This window comes from Dromiciops gliroides, chromosome 2, assembly GCF_019393635.1.
Source record: "Dromiciops gliroides isolate mDroGli1 chromosome 2, mDroGli1.pri, whole genome shotgun sequence".
Taxonomy (NCBI): Eukaryota; Metazoa; Chordata; class Mammalia; order Microbiotheria; family Microbiotheriidae; genus Dromiciops; species Dromiciops gliroides.
The window spans coordinates 622007054-622025316 of record NC_057862.1 but is presented as its reverse complement, the minus strand read 5'-3'; the positions used below and the strand labels follow the sequence as shown (position 1 = coordinate 622025316).

The window sequence follows — 18263 nt, the reverse complement described above, 5'->3', positions numbered from 1 at the left end:
TCTTTAGATGTATCTGCTGAGGGGCTACCTACTTATGTCAAAAAGCATTAAATATGGATTCTCCTTTACATCCATCTAGGATCTCAGATTTGCCACCATATTTTAGAAGATCCCCTTTCTTTTAGGTTACAATATATATTCACAGTGGTTATGATCACAACTGATATATTTCCCTATGATATCAGGAAAACAAAACAACTCCCAAGAATACTTATTTGGTACCCCAAGTCTTTTCCTAGACATTATCCAAACCATCCACGAGGAAAGACATACCAGAGGGAACTGAGCTATTTCCTCAGGGTATTTGGAGGCCTCTGAGGATATAGGAACTTGAAAGACCCTAGGTGACTCTGTGCCAGCAAAGGAATAAGGAGTAGCAGAAGATCTGGTCAGCTGGAACTTCCAAAAGCAGTCTCCCTATCAGGTAAATCTTGTGAAGGCTAGATCCTAGAAACCACTGAACCAGAAAACCATTGCCCTCCCATCAAGGTGACACTGGTTTCTAATGGGAATGATTTCTGGGAAACAGAACATCCAATTTTGTCAAGGACATGATGACAAAATTATTAACAGGGGGCAAACCTCTTGCTCTCAAACAAGGTAGACAGCCTATTTGCTGGCTGGAAATGGGATGAAGGTCCTGTGGCTTGGATACTCAGAATAGCATAAAAATATTCAATGATAAATTCATGTTTTATTATTATTAACCATTGTATAATGATTTAAAACAAACTGGCAAGTTGATTGCTTTCCTTTTTCATTTTCTAAATATTTTCAATAGTCTTCAAACTTTTTATTCATCATTATGAATATGTTAAAAAATTAATAAATAATAAGTTTAGTAATATTCATGAAGAACTGTGACTTAAAAGCGAATATCCAAACACTGAAAAATTCCAGCCAAGTAACTGAATAATACAACATTCTAACAAGGTTAAAAGCACCACATAGAATCATGTGTTGAAGTAGCTAATTGGACTTATTTTGCTTCTAAAACTTATTTGAAGACAAATAGACCCAATAGATCCAACCTATTAAACCCCTTTCCTTTTGGAAAGTCAACCCATCCATTGCATAGACTTCCTACCATCTATCCCCTAAATAGGGAACTGGATCCAATGGGAATTCATCTTTATGGGATTAGTTTTGCAGTGTTCTTCATCTGAACCCACCTCAAAAAGGATAAAGGGTATTTTATATCTAAAGAATCTAAATGACTCAGTTGGCACAAGAAAAATATATCTTCTCAGAGTTCTCCAAGCCCACAGAACTCTGATGTGGATACCCAAATAAGCTCCAATGAATCACACTTTCAACTCGAGCATTTCATGAGGTTTCAGTTTAAACTGTTTTTTTGGAAACCTTCTCAGTTCCTTGGTGGTGAGAAGGTATCCATTCTCTGCTTTCTATGAGCAAAACTCTTTCCAGGGGATAAGTAATAGCATGAGCCCATATCCTTTTTTTTTTTTTAAGTACCTATTTCCAAGTTTCATCTTCATTTCTGCTTGTAATTCATGTCTTATAGCACTAGTCTCAGTAGAATATAGTACCTTTTCCAGTGAAACTTCTTGGTCAAAGACTACTTCCCATCCTAGTCCTGTCATTTCCCGAGACTGGTTCCCCCCACCCCACCCCCACCAGCATCACCCATTCAATGTGGGCTACTAATACTAGCTCCAGCATGTGCTTTTCTCCTTTCATTGTACAGTCCTTAAAAAACAAAAAGCTGTCTATAGCTATTGAATGTGTTGAGCCAGTTTGGTTTTCTTAAAGCACCTCAGATTTTCCATGAAAATTAGCAATAATCAGCGAATAGTAAATATATCATTTAATTTACTTTATCAGCCTTCTCCTACAGCCACTTTACTTCTGACTATGCCAAATGCAAGGAAAATTCAAACTAGTCCCTGGTAGTTTAGCTGGAATGAAATGAGACACTCAGGTCATTCAACAATTAGAAAAAGGATATTTAATCAGTTATAACATAAAAAAGATACTCAATAAGACTTCAGCAGTTGGCTTGAATAGGTAAGGCATCCCTCATCTCCATGTAGAAAAGAGTCAGGTCAGCAGTCACCTGAGGTGACTCCAGCAGCCTGACAAGTCTGTAAAGCCAGACTTTTTTAAGCTTTTAAAATGTGAACCAGAGGCCACTTTAATATAGTTTGAGTTTGGAAGGAAATTGTTTTGACAGCTAAGTAATTTGAGCCTTGGCCTCCTGAATCAATAAATTTTGGAGACATCTTCGTTATCCTTTAAGGAAAGTATCACCCTAACCTACACAGCAAAGGAGAAGAAACACCCTGGTAGATACTGATCATATCACAATGGCCTACTTGCTTTTCTATCTTCCAATTCTTTTCCTTTGAACTGACTGTCCCCCATATGTGGAAAGCCTTCTTCTAAAACTCTTTCTCTTAGAATTACTCATTTTGTAAAAACAGCTCAATTAAGTACTCTGACTGAAAGTCTTCTCACATTAATTATATTCAAAAATTTTTATCTTCATGAGGGTTTTTTCCAGTATCTGTGCTTCTTCAATATTGAAAAAAGGGTTCTTGCCTTTATCAGGCAAAGCCTTCTCATAATCATTAATTACATTCATGAGATGAACTCTCATGCTAAACATGATAAAGTGTATATTGCTGTAGTAAGTTTTGCAATAATCATTTCATTTACATTGTTTGCTTCATGTAAGCATCACTCTACTGTATAGTATCTGAAGTTGAATAAACTATGAACTTTAGTGCAAGTCCTTTCTATATACATCATATTTATAAAACTTCTCTCAAAAACAATTCCTCTGATCTTGAATAAAGGGTATACTCCCAGGTAAGGTCCTTTTACATTCTTAACCTTTATAGGTTTTTTCCTCCTGTATGAATTCTCAGGTGTTGAGTAAATTGTGAGGACCAGCCAAAGGCCTTTCCACAATGATTACATTTATAGGGCCTTTCTCCAGTATGGATTCTTTGGTGTTCAGTAAAGTGGGAACTCCAGCAAAAGACCTTTCCACAATCTTTACATTTGTAAGGGGCATCTCCAGTATGAATTTTCTGATGTACAGTCCACTGTGAGCTCCAGCGGAAGAACTTCCCACATTCATGACATTTGTAAGGCTTCTCCCCAGTATGAAGTCTTTGATGTCTAGTAAGGTGTGCTTTGATACGGAAGGCCTTCTCACAATCATTACACTTGTAAGGCTTTTCTCCAGTATGAATTCTCTGATGGCGAGTTAACTCTGAACTTCGGTTACAGGCCTTCCCACAATTATTACATTTATAAGGCTTCTCTCTAGTATGAATTCTCTGATGTAGAGTTAATTCTGAACTCTGGTGGAAGGCCTTTTCACAACTGTTACATTTGTAAGGTTTCTCTCCAGTATGAATTCTCTGATGTACAGTTAACTGTGAATTCTGATGAAAGGTCTTCTCACAATCATTACACTTATAAAGTTTTTCTCCAATATGAATTCTTTGATGACGAGTTAACTGTGAACTCCGGCAGAAGGCCTTCCCACAATCTTTACATTCATAAGGCTTCTCCCCTGTATGAAGTCTTTGATGTCCACTTAACAGTGAACTCCAACGGAAAGCTTTTCCACAATAGTTACATTTATAAGGCTTCTCTCCAGTATGAATTCTCTGATGTCCAGTTAACTGTGAGCTCTGGCAAAAGGCCTTCTCACAATAGTTACATTCATAAGGCTTCTCTCCAGTATGACGTCTTTGATGTATAGTAAGGTATATTTTAATACGGAAGGCTTTCCCACAACGGTTACATTTGTAAGGCTTCTCTCCAGTATGAATTCTCTTGTGTGCAATTAACTGTGAACTCTGGCGGAAGGCCTTCCCACAATAGTTACATTCATAAGGTTTCTCACCAGTATCCAGTTTCTGATGTGGAGATAATTGTAATCTCTGGTCAAAGGCCTTCACATAATCCTTATGTTCACATGGCTTCTTTTGAATGTGAATTCTCTGACTGTCATTAAGGTATTTGTCATAGGGGAATTTTGTTTCATATATATGATATTCATAAGGTTTCTCTCCAATATGTAGGCTCTGATGTTGAGTAAAGCTAGAACCAAAAAGCATTCCACAATAAATACATTCATAAAGCTTCTCTCTACTATGAATTATCTTTTGTGCAAAAGGTATATACTCTAGTTGGCCTTTTTGTATTCATTACTTTTATGAAGATTTTCTCCAATAGGACCTCCATAATGAGAATGGATGAATTGTAGTTGTATGTGTTATATGCACAAAATGTCTACTCTCTCTATATATTCTAAATCAGAGGTATCAAAAAGATGGCCCTGGCCACATGCAGTCCACAGTACTCCCATATGGTCCAAACAAGATTAAAGTGTGATAGGGAAATATTTAACAAAATAGATAAAAATACAATAAAACACAGATAAGAATATACTTTAAAACTAAGCCTTTGGCTGGTCTTTATGTATGGATTAGTGGTAACTGTTCTAAACTACTGAAAACATTTGAAATATAAACTGAAGGAATTTTCATATGTAGTATAGTCAAATTTCAGTTGTTTAAATTTGAATATTATTAGAAATTTTATTAATATATACTACATTTATGGAGATATTTTCATATATAGAAACTTGCTAAAGTAAATAAATTGAATTTTACCTGACAATAGCACCACATATTCTGAGTTTTCTGTTGAATGATTGTTTTACTTGCCTAGAAAGTTTCTCCTCTTGGTTCCTCTGTAGGATATGGAAACTATTCCTTCTGAGTCTTTCCTGAGTTGACTCAGTTGTAGGCCTAGTTTTCCCATCTAAAAGAAACAAAAATGTAAATATTTTGAGCTAATCCTGAAAGTTAGTCAGTAAGCATTTAATATGCACTTACTATGTGTCAGGCATTGGACTGACTTGGGGATAAAAAGAAAGGCAAAAGACAGTCATTGCCCTTGAGGAGTTCCCAGTCTAATGGTGGAGAAAATAAGTAAATAAACATGCACAAACTAGCTATGTATAGGATAAATAGGAAATAATTAAGAGAGAAAGCACTAGAATTAAGAGGAATTGGGAAAAGATTCCTGTAGAAGGTGGAATTTTAGTTGAAACTTGAAGGAAGTCAGGGAAGCCAGGAGAGAATGGTCCAGGGATAGAGAAAAAAAAATGCCTGGAGCTGAATTGGAATATCTTGTTTGTGGAATATCCAGGTCAGTGTCACTGGAACAAAGAAAATAGTGGGATAGGGTATATAAGATACAAGAAGACTGGAAAGGTAATGGGACGGGCTAGGTTATGGAGGGCTTTGAACACCAAAGAACTTCATATTTGATCCTGAGAGTATAGGAAAATCCTGGAGTTTGAGTATATGGGTAGCATGAACAAACTGGCATTTTAGAAAATCATTTGACAGGTTACCAGAAGATGGACAAAAGCAGGGAGAGACATGGTAAGTAGACCTACCAGCAGTCTACTGTAATAGTCCAAGCATGAAGTGATGCTGGCATGCTCCAATGTGATGGCAGTATCATAGGAGAGAAGAGTCCTATTCAAGAGATTTTATGAAGGTAAAATCTACAGACCTTGGCAAGAGATTGGTTACAGGGAAGGGAGAGTGAAGAGTCAAAGGTGACACCTAGGTTGTAAGCCTGGGGGACTGGGAAGATGATGGTTCCCTCAACCAAAAGGGAGAAGGGTTTAAGGGGAAGAATAATGAGTTTAGTTTTAGTAACATTGAGTCTAAGATATCTACAGAACTTTTAGTTTGAGATGTCTGAAAGATAGTTGGCAATAAAATAGTGGAGGTCAGGGGCAGCTAGTTGGCACAGTGGATAAAGCACCGGCCCTGGATTCAGGAAGACCTGAGTTCAAATCCAAGCTCAGACACTTGACACTTACTAGCTGTGTGACCCTGGGCAAGTCACTTAACCCTCACTGCCCCGAAGAAAAAAAAAAAGTGGAGGTCAGCAGAGAGGTTCAGCTGGATTTGAAAGTCATCAGCACAGATGTGCTGATAAATAATTCATGGGAGGTAATAAGAATACCAAGTGAAGCAGTATAGAGGGCCCAGGACAGTCCCCTGTGGGACAACCATGGTTACTGGGTATGATTTGGACGAAGATCCAGTAAAGGAGATGAGAAGGAAAAGTCTGATAGGTAGGAGGAGAACCAGGAGAGAGTGGTATACCAAAAACCTAGAGAGAAGAGAGTATTAAGGAGAATAGAGTGGTTGACATTATCAAGAAGGATGAGAAATGAGAAAAGGTCATTGATGTGGCATTTAGGAGATCACTGGTAACTGCTGAGAGAGTAGTTCCAGTTGAATGATGAGATCAGAACCTGGATTGTAGGTAATTAAGAAGAAAGTAAGAGAAGAGGAAGCACCTATTGCAGACAGCTGTTTCAAGGAGTTTAACCATAAAGGGCAAAAGACTTATAGGATGATAATTGAGATGGAAGGATCAAGTGACGGATTTTTGACAATGGGGAGCACATGGGAATGTTTTTGTAGACCACAAAAAAAGATCCAGTAGACAGAAATTGAAGATAAGTGAAAGAGTGGGGATGACAGAGGTGGCAATCTTTTAGAGATGGGATGGAATAAGATCCCTTGAGTAAGTAGAAGGGTTAGAACCAAAAAGGGCTACCTCTTCATGTGAGACAAGAATCAAGAAGGAGACAGTGGCAAAAGGAATCTGAGTTATATAAGATGAGGTAGAGAGGAGAAGAAGGAGCTCTTAGGAAATGGCTTCAATTTTTTCAGTAAAATATGAAGCAAGGATCTAATTTGACAGGGTGGGGTTAGGTGGAGCCACAGGAAGTTTAAGAAGGGATGAAAAATTTGGAAAAGATGCTTTGGAAAATTGGGATAGTAAGTTGATAAAGCAAGTCTTGTCTCAACTTAGCTATCAAGAAAACTGTACATTTTTTTAAACATACTATTATATATTCTTTGCTTAAATTTGACAGAACATCTTTGTATTTATTCATCAGGGCTATTTTCCTTTAGTCATCTTTCTCTACTTTATCTCTTCCTAAAATTGGCAGAACGATTATATTTACTTGGTAAAAGAAACCGAGTAGAGTACTTTTCTTTCCCTATTGGAATGAATTTACTTATAAGAGGTATATATTGCCATTAAACACTTAAGGGGGGCAGCTAGGTGGCGCAGTGGATAAAGCACCAGCCCTGGATTCAGGAGGACCTGAGTTCAAATCTGGCCTCAGATATTTGACACTTACTAGCTGTGTGACCCAGGACAAGTCACTTAACCCTCATTGCCCCACCCCAAAAAACCCAACACACAAATAAACACTTAAGAGCATTCACTTCTAAATTAATCAAGATCATGGTGTTGGGCCAGTTTGTTTTTTTCCATTCTTTAGAAGTTCAATTATGACTTACTCAATTTCCCTCCACATTAAGATTTCTATCCTTTCTCAATTTCTGTTTTTGCATTTCTCATCTTATTAAAGACTTAAGAGAAATCTTTAACACTACCTAACAATCTGTAATTCTGAGTTAAAAAAAATATATCCTTTAGCCATTTATCCTTTGAGGAAAGGCTTTTGGTATTGTATATTTTCATTAGTTCCATATATGTGTCTGTGTCTGTGTGTCCATGTGCGTGTATGTATGTATGTATATGTGTATATATATATATATATATATATATATACATATATATATATATATATACATATATATATATATATATATATATATGGAACAAGAACATACAATACTACATATCTCTGTGTGTGTGTGTGTGTGTGTGTGTGTGTGTGTGTGTGTGTATCTTAGGTAGCACATTATGAAGTGTTTTTCCTACATGACAGCATTCCTCCTTATCCCAGTTACTTATATTGACAGTACTAATACCTTTCAATTTCATGTAACTAAAACAATCTATTTTATAGTTTTTAATTCCCTTTACTCTTTTTGGGGGGGGGGGGCAATGAGGGTTAAGTGACTTGCCCAGGGTCACACAGCTAGTTAAGTGTCAATTCCCTTTACTCTTTAAAAAAAAGTTAAAGTTTTACCCCCAGTAATTGCTGTGATATAAACCTGGATCTTGTTCTTTTTAATGTTTTCATATATGATCTGTAATATAATGGTTGTATATCCATTTTTAATTTATTACAGTATTGTGTAAGATGCTGGTCTAAACCTAATTCAAGTCTAATTTCTCTCAGTTTTTTCTATCAGGTCTTACCAAATTGTGAGTTCTTCCTCAACTAATTTTTATTTTTAGACTTATCTAACAATGACTGCAATTATTTCTGATACATTTAGTCCTTTCTACTGAAATACTTTTGTAATTTTTAACAAATAATAAGTTATTTTGTTGATGTCTGTTTAATAACAAGTGGAAGTGCTATCCTGCCCCCCAACCCATCCTCCCTTCCGACTTAAAAATCTTCTCTTCAGATTTTTGAATTTTCGTTCCTCCAAAGAAATTATGTTGTCTAGCTCTATCAAGTAACTCCTTGGTAGTTTGATTATTAAGAGTACTAAATCTGGGGGCAGCTAGATGGCACAGTGGTAAAGCACTGGCCCTGAATTCAGGAGTACCTGAGTTCAAATCCGGCCTCAGACACTTGACACTTATGGCTGTGTGACCCTGGGCAAGTCACTTAACCCTCACTGCCCTGCAAAAAAAAAAAAAAGAGTACTAAATCTGTGATTTTGTTTTTCAGAGGCAATCAGGGTTATGTAAAAGTACTTTCATTTTTGTGGGTTTTATAACCTAGTTTTCTGAAACTGTTGACTGTTTCAGCAAGATTTTGTTAGTGTTTTCTTGATATTTGTTTGTGTTTTCCCAGTTTATTTGTTATCATTTCTTCAGTAAAAAGGGGTAGTAATCTCTTCTTTGCTTATTTTTATGCTTTTATTTCATGGCCAATTCGGGGATTTGTTTTTCTTGACTACAAATCTGTTCCAAGTTTGGTTTTCTTTCTTTTTTTCTTTCAAGAAAGGGAGGAGAAACAAAGAGAAAATAATTTCTTAATTGAAAAAAAAATTTTTAAAGGAATGACCAAGGGAGATGAGGCAAAAGAATGGCTGTTGGGGATTAAATAACCCCAAGGAAGAAAGGGAAGAGAAAGACTTATTTTTGATTGAAGGAAAGTCTTCCCCTATAATGAAGGAATTCAAGAGAGTACAGATATAAGTAAACTATTTCATTGATAACTCATATGACATAGCCACAGCTCTTTTCTCTTGAGACTTAGGGGCCCTTAAGGAAACTTAAAACCAATATTTCACTGGTTCTTCCCCAGAAAGACCAACTAAGGTATAATTTACAACATCCAGATGCCTGGTTTTCATTGACTCACCTAAACAGATGGCCCTTGGTACTTCTCCGTCCTGGATCTGAGGTGCTTTCCCTTCTTCCAAGTGAGAGATCACATCTGGTTTCCAAACTGTAAGTCCTGTTCATTGGAAATGAAGAAGTATTGAGGCCAGAGGCCCCTATCATATTCTCACTCCATCTCTGGGATAAAGAAGCATGGGAGGTATGCTCTAAGGATGTTAGAGTGCCTCTGAACAATCAATTACACTGTATTCCTGAGAAACATTGGGGCTACATATAGAGAATTTGCCATTACAAATCACATTTGACCCACTCCCACTAAGAAGATGAAACTTTTTTGTCTTTAGAATCTGCTTTGGACCTTTAGAGGAGAATCTTAAACCTAAAGGTACAGAGAATGGGGAAGATTACAATCTCAAAGGCAACACAAATAAGCAGCAAGTTTCCAGCTGTACACAGGAAAAACCATTCATCTGGGACTAAAGAACAGAGGTACAGCTTCATTGGCAACAAAAACTGGTTTCTGCATGCCGAACAATAACTCTCAAATGTTTACCACTTAGAAAATGCTATTTTAACAAGGGAAGAAAAATTGCCACAATGAAAAGAATCTGAGGCACAGAGGACATCTGTCCTTACCCAAGAAGACAAGGTTCCTATAGTTCTCCAGCATCACATCCCTGTACAACTCCTTCTGAGAAGGGCCTAGGTTTTCCCACTCCTCCTGGGTAAAGTCCACAGCCACATCCTTGAATGTTACCAATTCCTTTTGGATCTTCAGGGAACAGTAAATTTGGCAGAAATTTTAGGGGGGAAGTTCCTGATGTTTAAGGTTTAATACAATTACAAGTATCAACGATGTGCCTTTCACAATTTATGAACAGCAATAGCATATATATGTATTTTATATATGCATAATAAAACACATGTCTAATGTGTTTAGTTTATGAAATACTTTATTCTAGAAATTTCTTGTGAAACAGGGCAAGAATTATCATTCTCACTTTACAGATATGAAAATGACTCTAAGAATAGCTAAGTGTGATACCCCATCACACTCATCATCATCTTCTTAAGAGAGAACACAATTCAAATGACCAACTGTTTTTAAATTAAATACCTAATACTAATATTAAGAATATTCAAGTATTATTGATTTCCAATCAGAAGCAAAGAAGCAATCATCCTCCAATACTCAAATATCATTTCCATTGATTAACATTATCCACTGCCATTTCTTTCTATTTGTACCATTTCAGACTACTTCAAACATGTCTACCATTAAAACCCCCTAAATGGCACTTTCTTCTTTAACATTAATAGGTGACATTGTAAAGAATTTCAGTTTGCAAACTACTTTATGGATATTATCTCATTTGAACCTTGAAAAGAGCCTATGAGGTAAATACTTTCTTCATATATAACCTGTGGGAAGTATTAACTGAAAGTGAGAGTTAAGGAGATTAATCAGCTTGAAAATGGATACTTGCTCTGTGTCAGTTAAGTCTATGAAGAGGTAGGATTGAAACCCAAGTCATCCAGGAACCATATGCATCACTCTATCACACTGCCTCCTAAACAATTTAACTTTTAAGGCATATTATAGCTTAACACAATAAAATTCCATGAATAGCTTCTCACAGTTAACTTTTAAATTCAGATGTGTGCATTACTGTATTTGCCTTAATTATTTTTCTTTCTCCAACTGCCTTCTGAGCTGGATTTAACATAGAGATGGTTGCCAACCAGGTCTTATTTTTTCTTCTGCCTCTCCCACGACAAAAATTTTTGTATTGAAGCCAATAAGGTTAACCTCTAGATCAGCTAAAAGAAAAAATAAAAGGATGGATAAGAAGGAAAAGATTCATATACAAACAGATTCTATATTATTTTCCTTCTATGAATGTATTATGTATTTGATGTATTTGTTTAAACTAACTCATTTTGGAACTTATTCTACCTTTTTAAATCTTGCCTAGCTATGATAGAGTGAAGGTCACTTCTCCTCTCTGTCAGTTTCTTCATCAGCCAAATGGGGAAATATTGCTTTCGATACCTGCACATTTCTGTGGGGAAAATGCTGTGTAACTTGTAAGAGATTAATGTAAATCTACGGTATTTTCATATGATTTATCTTTTTATCCATTACAACACCCAGCTTAGGACTCAGCAATCACAGAGTTTGAATGATTTAACTTTGAATGGAAAGAGAGGGATACATGCAGCCAAGGTAGAAAACACATTTACTATGGAGCATGTTGCCCAGAATGATAATATGGTATAAAACAGAGAGAGCCCCAAGAGTCAAGGAACCTGCAGCAGAATCCAGGCTCTGCTACCTGCTACCAGTGTGACCACTGAAAAGGTCCAATGACATTGTGGATTAAGTGCTGACCGGGAGTCAAGAAGACCTGGATGAAACCTTACCTCTTACCTAATGTAAGTTATCTGCACAATTATTTCAAGGCCCTAAAAAGCTGTCTGAAAAGATTCTATAAACCTTTCAAACGTTGAATAAATAACAATTGTTACCACTTCTCCCTGTAGGGCTTTTCCCAAATCCCTAAAATGAGAGAATTGGGCCACAGGATTACTATGGTCTTCTCTCAACTTTCAATTCTACCTGCTGATGAGGCTAGGAAGCATACAATAATAGATGCAGAAACAGAGAGAAGCACCTTGGACACCAGCTAGTCCAGTTCCTCCAATTACAAACGAGGAAACCAAAGCCCAAGGAGATTTGATGCCTGGCTCAATCGAGATATGTCCCATTTCTTAGGTTCCAGGCCACGGATGAGAAACAGATGTTTCTTCCCCTCGAGGACTCAGGTATAATTCATTCCCCGAAAGAACAAACTTGAACTCACTTTGTAGCTTGGAGCTGCCGGGAATACAGGGGCCATCCGGCCCTCCTGGAGAAGGACAGAACTGGGAAAGGAAAGCGACCAAAGACAAGCATTAGTCTACCCGGCCCCTTCCAAACCACGGGCAGGACTAGCCCTCCCGTCCTCCCTTCCCCCGCGGACGGAGCTCACGAACAGCCCAGGCCCCGGCTTCCAGGGCCGGGCACACGAGCAGCACTCGCCGTTCCAGCCCCATTCCCGGAGGGGGACCGAGGGGAGCCTGGCCAGGACGCGGCGGGCGGGCGGGCGCTCAGGGGTGGCGGGACGTGGGGCTGTGCCCAGCTCTCCTTCCCCGCAGACAGGGAGAACGAGACGGGCTCAAGGGCCGGCGGGGGACGGCTAGTCCAGGAAAGGGCCGGACCAGGCACCTGTCAAGAGAATCGCCCGGCCCCGCGCTCACGCAGACCCCCGAGGCAGGGCCTGGCAGCCGGCTCCGCTCAGCGCAGACCCCCGATCCCTGGGGGCAGCTCAGCTCGCCGGGGGCGGCAGAAGCAGGGAAAGGCCGCGGGACACGGTGGGAGGGACGGAGGGACGGTGGGCCAAAGGCCGCAGGATTCCCGGCTCGCGGCTCGGGACGGGGAGAACTGAGGAGACTCTAAGTAACACTCCATGAGCCCAGCTCGGGCTGGGCTGCCCGAGTGACAGCAGAGGCGAACCGGAAGAGATGTCAGAGCGCACTTCCTCCCGCCCCTTCCGCCACTTTCTGTCACCTGTCTCCCGGGGCCTGGGGACGCAGCACTTTGGTGCGTGTTAAGGTTTCCGTGACAACTGCCATAGAGGGTCCCGCCCTATCCTGAGGGAAGCGGGATTTTGAGGCTGGGATTTCCGGAAGTGGAGTGGGCGTGCAGAGGAGGTTTGTGCGCATACCCAGAACAGAAGAGGGCGGCTGTTGGGAAATGCCAGTTTTCTCCTCCAGTTGCTGCCGAAGGTCTGTTTCTTTAGCTTCTTTTCGGGATGAGGCCAGATGCCAGAAGCAGGCACAACAAGACCACACTGAAAACCCTGTTTCCACTCGAGGAGCTTCCAGTATGTGGCTAGTACCACTTACACCTCAATCCATTGATCCCCGGCTTCTTTCCCTGCTCAGTTGAAGCTCCTCCTCACGTGCGGCCTTTTCTGCCCCCTCCTGAGACCTGACCACGTGTTTGCTTGGTCTGTTTTCTTGTGTATACCTGTTGCTTTGCCCTGTAGAATATAAGTGACTTGCAGGCAGGGGCCACAGTTTTTTTGTCTTTGTATTCCCATTGCTTACGTAGAGGACCTACTGGTGCTCCACTTACATCTGGGTCCTTTCCCTGCTTTCTTCGAGCTACAGTGTGCCCAGGCTGTTTTGTGGTTATTTAATTAACCCACCAGGAGGGCTGGGGTTGGGATATAATGTAGAATTTATCCACCAGGTGACACTAACTTCAGGCCACCTATGGATTCCATCAGAGAGTAGTGTATTGTTTAAAAATCTAGATGTGGTTTCTAATCTGTCCCCCAGTTTTGGGGAAAACTGGCTAAAAATCACTGATAAATTCACCAAGAGTTTAGGCTTTTAAGGATTTATTAAAGCTTGGATCTATTCCGTATAGCCAAAGAGACAGAAACCTTTCCTTTCTTAACAGCCCACTTGAAATTCTGCCACCACGAAGATGTCTAGAACCAAAAGAGGAAGATCCCCTCCCACCCTTAGCTTTCTACTTCCTGTCCTCCTCCCAGAAATGGGAGGTTCTTCAAGTTTATTGGCTAAGAGTGGGCTGTGCAGTTCATAGCCTCTGAGAGCACACTCTCCTCAGGATTGGCTAGTGACTAAAATCTAATCACCTTTAAGTGGGTACTTAGTAGTTCCTCATTCACACCCAATTCAAACACTACTAAGTCAATCAAGTCTGACCCCTGGGCATCTACCACAGTAATAAGAGTTTTCTTTCTCCCTAGCATTAGTTTTACTCAGTACCCAATCAATTGTGCTCTGATCTCTCCAGTACCATTGGGTACCGTGTTGCCCAAGCTCTAAAGAGGTATGGCCTGGAATGTGTTTGGAAATTACCAAAATTGAAAATCTCATTCATTTGTGCTCAGTCTTTGTTCCAATACTTGCAAGCTTCCCTGCTCATTCACTGCCCCATCTTCTCCATACATAGGATTTACCAATTTACTTTTTTCTTAGTGGCCCTCTGACTTACTGAAACATCATAACATAACAAGAAAATAGTAGCCTAGCAGAAGAAAAACTGCAAAGGGATTCATAGGACAGAATATTGTATACATTATCCACTGGGGTCTCTGTATCAAATGCTTTTGCTTAATTAAGTTGAAATGACTGATGTAAAGATAAATGAACTCAGTATGACTTTCTCCCCTCCAAATAGTTGGTCTGGTCATTTGAAAAAAACAAAACCAAACCACACACAGCCAAATAGTTCCACTTATAACCATCCCAAGAGAATTTGAGAAAGTCCTCTAGTACATCAATGGAATCTCCCTCTAGCAATCTTATTGCTTATTGGAAGATACAGACAAGCATTTTACAAGATGGACAGATATGGATAGGTTGAAATCCTGGATTGTGGAAACTTTTGGCATTATAAACTATTAGAGACTAATTTTGTAACTGAAGTTTACTATCTTTACTATGAAATTTCAAATTATGGTTTAAAGATAAAAATGTTTTAAATGAATTTCTATCTCTCAGCAAGACAAGACATTAAATTCTCATACCTTTTCCCAGCACATAGTTGTGTGAATGAGCATTTTCATTTCATTCAAGTTTTAAATCAAAATACAGTTATAAATTCAATACAGAACCAGATTTAAGATTGTGTTTGTCTGGAGTTGAACCAAATATTGCAAACCTTAGTTCAAGACCCTGACTGGAACCCCAATAACCCTAGGCATTTTGATATTTTTAAAGATGCAAGAGAAACATTGCTGAAGGCAATGGAATGCTGTACTAGAAAGACTGATAACTGGCAAAAATTTATAGATACAGTTCAAGGACCTGATAAGAGACCTAATAGATTCTATGACAGGTTGTGTAAGTATGCCAGGCAATATGCTGGACTAGACCCATTAGACCCTAGAGACGCCCATATTATCTGCTCTCATTTTGTATACCAGTCCTTACCAGAAATCCAGAAATATTTTAAAAGGCAGTGTCCAGGCTGGAATAGTTTGATTCCCGACAGACTTAAAGAAATAGCAACATATATTTATGAAGGAAATGAGAGAGAAGAAAGGAACAGCAGGACATTTTAGCTCCAGTACAAGAAACAACAAGGCAATGAGACCGGACAGTTGAAAATCACTATCAGCCCCCTAGATTTTGCTCTTACTGCAATAAACAAGGGCACTTGTTGAGGGAATGTAGAACTAGCAAACAAGAACTTAAGAGGGCAATGGCCCGAGAGCCTTGAGAAATTTTGGGGAGAAAATCGGGATAATTATGGAAACTTTTATCATAAAGGAAACAACGGAGGTAATTACAGGCCTTATTACAGGCAGGATCAAAATGGATATAAATCTTTTTAGGAGGACACAGAGAGACAGTATCAGAATAACTGTAGACCCTATCAGGGAGGTACAGAAGGATCAGAATCAGGATAACCATGGACTCCCTCAGAGTGGGGCACAGGATTGATGAGACAAAGGGGAGGGATGGAAAATAAATACTGAAAGCTACATATTTCCAGATCCTGATTATATAAACCCCCTTATACCAATCCATTCACCTCCCCAGAGTAACGAACCCCATGTGACCCTCAAAGTTAGGGACACGTATTATGATTGTCTGCTAGATAGAGGAGCCTCTAAATCAGTCCTAGTGAGCAAACCTGACCCTGAATCCCCAGCTGAATGTAATCATTCATCAGTTGAATAAACCTCCACATTTTCTACCATAAAGAACATTATGACAGCATTAGAAAAATCAATGACAATTCAGAAACCCCTACCACTTTGGCATACAGAGAATTGGGGAACCAATTAAAACAATGTGGTGTATCCCAAACTCTAGCAATATAATAACTTAACTTTAACAAGCTTTTCCTTCTACAGGTAAACCACTGAAAGCACATGGCCTTGTTTTCTGGCCTACCTCAACCTCCCCCACCCTTTCCCTTCCCTCCACTTAACCCTACTTCCTTAAAACCATTTTTTTGTTTATTTGTTTTTGTTTTTGAAAGGCATTGAAAAGACCTGGAATTCACCACTTAAGTTTTCTCATGAACACAAAAGGGTACTTAGCAAATCTTTTGCTTTTTTATTTTTGGTTTTGTTTTGATTTTGACTTTTGTTTCTTTTGCTTTCTTTTTAATTCAATTTTTTAAATGGAGTGAATTTAAAAGACATTTTAAGCATATGCTGTGGGGCCATTGGGCCTCAGAAGCTGAAGAGAACCATGGGTTTAATGAGTTTGTTTATGGGATTATGTTTTTTAAAAAGCTGGGGGGGGTATTGAACCCTATTGCCTGGTTTATCAATAAACATTGAATATTGAGTCTTGCTGATTGATGTTTTATTTCTTTTTGATAAATTGATTATCACTTCAAGTATCTGTTATTGTCATACTAGATAGGGAATTCATGTACAAGATGATGTGGTTTATTTTCTAAAAGAAGATTATGTAATAATGTAATATTATCAGCCATTTAGATTCATTTATCATTGATCTGTCAATGTGACTATGTATACTCTGGGTATGGTTTGGAATTATTGTATATATTACAAGTATATCCTCAGTTATGCAACGTAATATGCATTTTTACCATCATGTTGTCTTTGGTGAAATTAATATGAGATTTATGAATTATGGAAACATCCTTTCAGACAGTGTGTAAAGACTCCAAGGCCTTGAGATACCTTCCAATTTGTATGCCCCTTCTTTGGCAGTTAGGTAACACAGTGGCTAGAGCACTGGACTTGAAATCAGCAAGAATCATCTTCGTAGATGAGTTAAAATCCAGCCTCAGACATTTACTTGCTGTGTAACCTGGAAAAGCCACTTAACCCTGTTTGTCCTAGTTCTTTATCTATAAAGGAGCAAAAATAAGAAATGGTAAACCATTCCAGTATCTTTGCCAAGAAAACTCCAAATGGGGTCACAAAGTCAAATATGACTGAAAAATAACTGAACAACAACTTCAGCATGAGTGGGCATAAAAAGCCCTTTGTAACCAAGAAGACATTCCAACATGACCTGAGGCCACCAGAAAGATGTATCATCAGCTAGGTGGCTTGATTCTTAGCCTTTAGGGCCAATCAAGTCTTGGGGACTGATTCTTTGCTTTCCAGGGAAAGAAACAGCTCAACCCACATGGCAGGAAAGACAGTAGTGAACACTAGTAGATATTTATCCAACACACTCCATCCCTGGGGGTTAAGGACTTCCAGATCTTCCATAAGACTTTCAACCATTTAAATGGTTTTAGCGTGATTAACGGATGAAATATCCTGGGATTACAAGGAATTGGACATAGACAATAATGGAAGAAAAAGAAAATTTTAAGAGTCTGAAAGATATAAAAAACAAAAGATTTAATTTCCCACTGAAGGAGTGACCAAATGTGGAAGAGAACGAAGACAAGATCCTAAGCTGTCTCCCTACTTCAAAAGAATCCTGTATCTCAACAATATTGATCACATGGTGGATGATGTTAAAAGTCTGTAGTTGATTTGTGAGAAAATAATGGGTTTTGGAATGTCCAAAGGCCCCAGCTGGAAAGAATTGATTATATTAAGATTAATTGGATTGATTTTGCTGATTGACTCACTTGAAGTTGACTTGATTGAAACCATACCTACCTGAGATGCTGGCTCTCAGGGGGTGGGTTCTCTGACCTCGGCACATTCTGCTTATGGACCACCCTCAAGTCCAGTGAACCAATGAATTTGGGTGATGCTAGTCAATTAGCTTGAAGCAAAGTGTAAGGACCAGCTCTCCTCCAGACACAGAGAAAGCTTCTACAGGCAGTGTGGTCTCTCAGACAGGCTTATGTTGGAGGACTTGGAGGAAAAAACAGGCGAGGCTGGAGCTCTAGGCTAGATAGGCCTTTTATTAACTTTCTGACCCAA

At 39.0% G+C, this 18263-nt stretch overlaps 1 protein-coding gene across 1 annotated transcript in view; it reads right to left on the bottom strand.

Annotated features, from left to right (window-relative positions):
• Nucleotides 1-788: 788 nt before the first annotated feature.
• The window catches only part of LOC122739389 (zinc finger protein 420-like), a 74669-nt gene continuing 57194 nt past the window's right edge, over nucleotides 789-18263 (bottom strand). Inside the window, exons 7-13 of the mRNA XM_043981147.1 lie at nucleotides 12917-13199; nucleotides 12575-12799; nucleotides 12171-12231; nucleotides 9943-10078; nucleotides 9326-9421; nucleotides 4710-4806; nucleotides 789-4080 (exon numbers count right to left, since the gene is read on the bottom strand). Of these exons, the coding sequence (XP_043837082.1) occupies nucleotides 2859-4080; nucleotides 4710-4806; nucleotides 9326-9421; nucleotides 9943-10078; nucleotides 12171-12231; nucleotides 12575-12799; nucleotides 12917-13199 (2120 nt within the window). The 3' untranslated portion in view covers nucleotides 789-2858. The remainder of the gene's footprint in view (nucleotides 4081-4709; nucleotides 4807-9325; nucleotides 9422-9942; nucleotides 10079-12170; nucleotides 12232-12574; nucleotides 12800-12916; nucleotides 13200-18263) is intronic.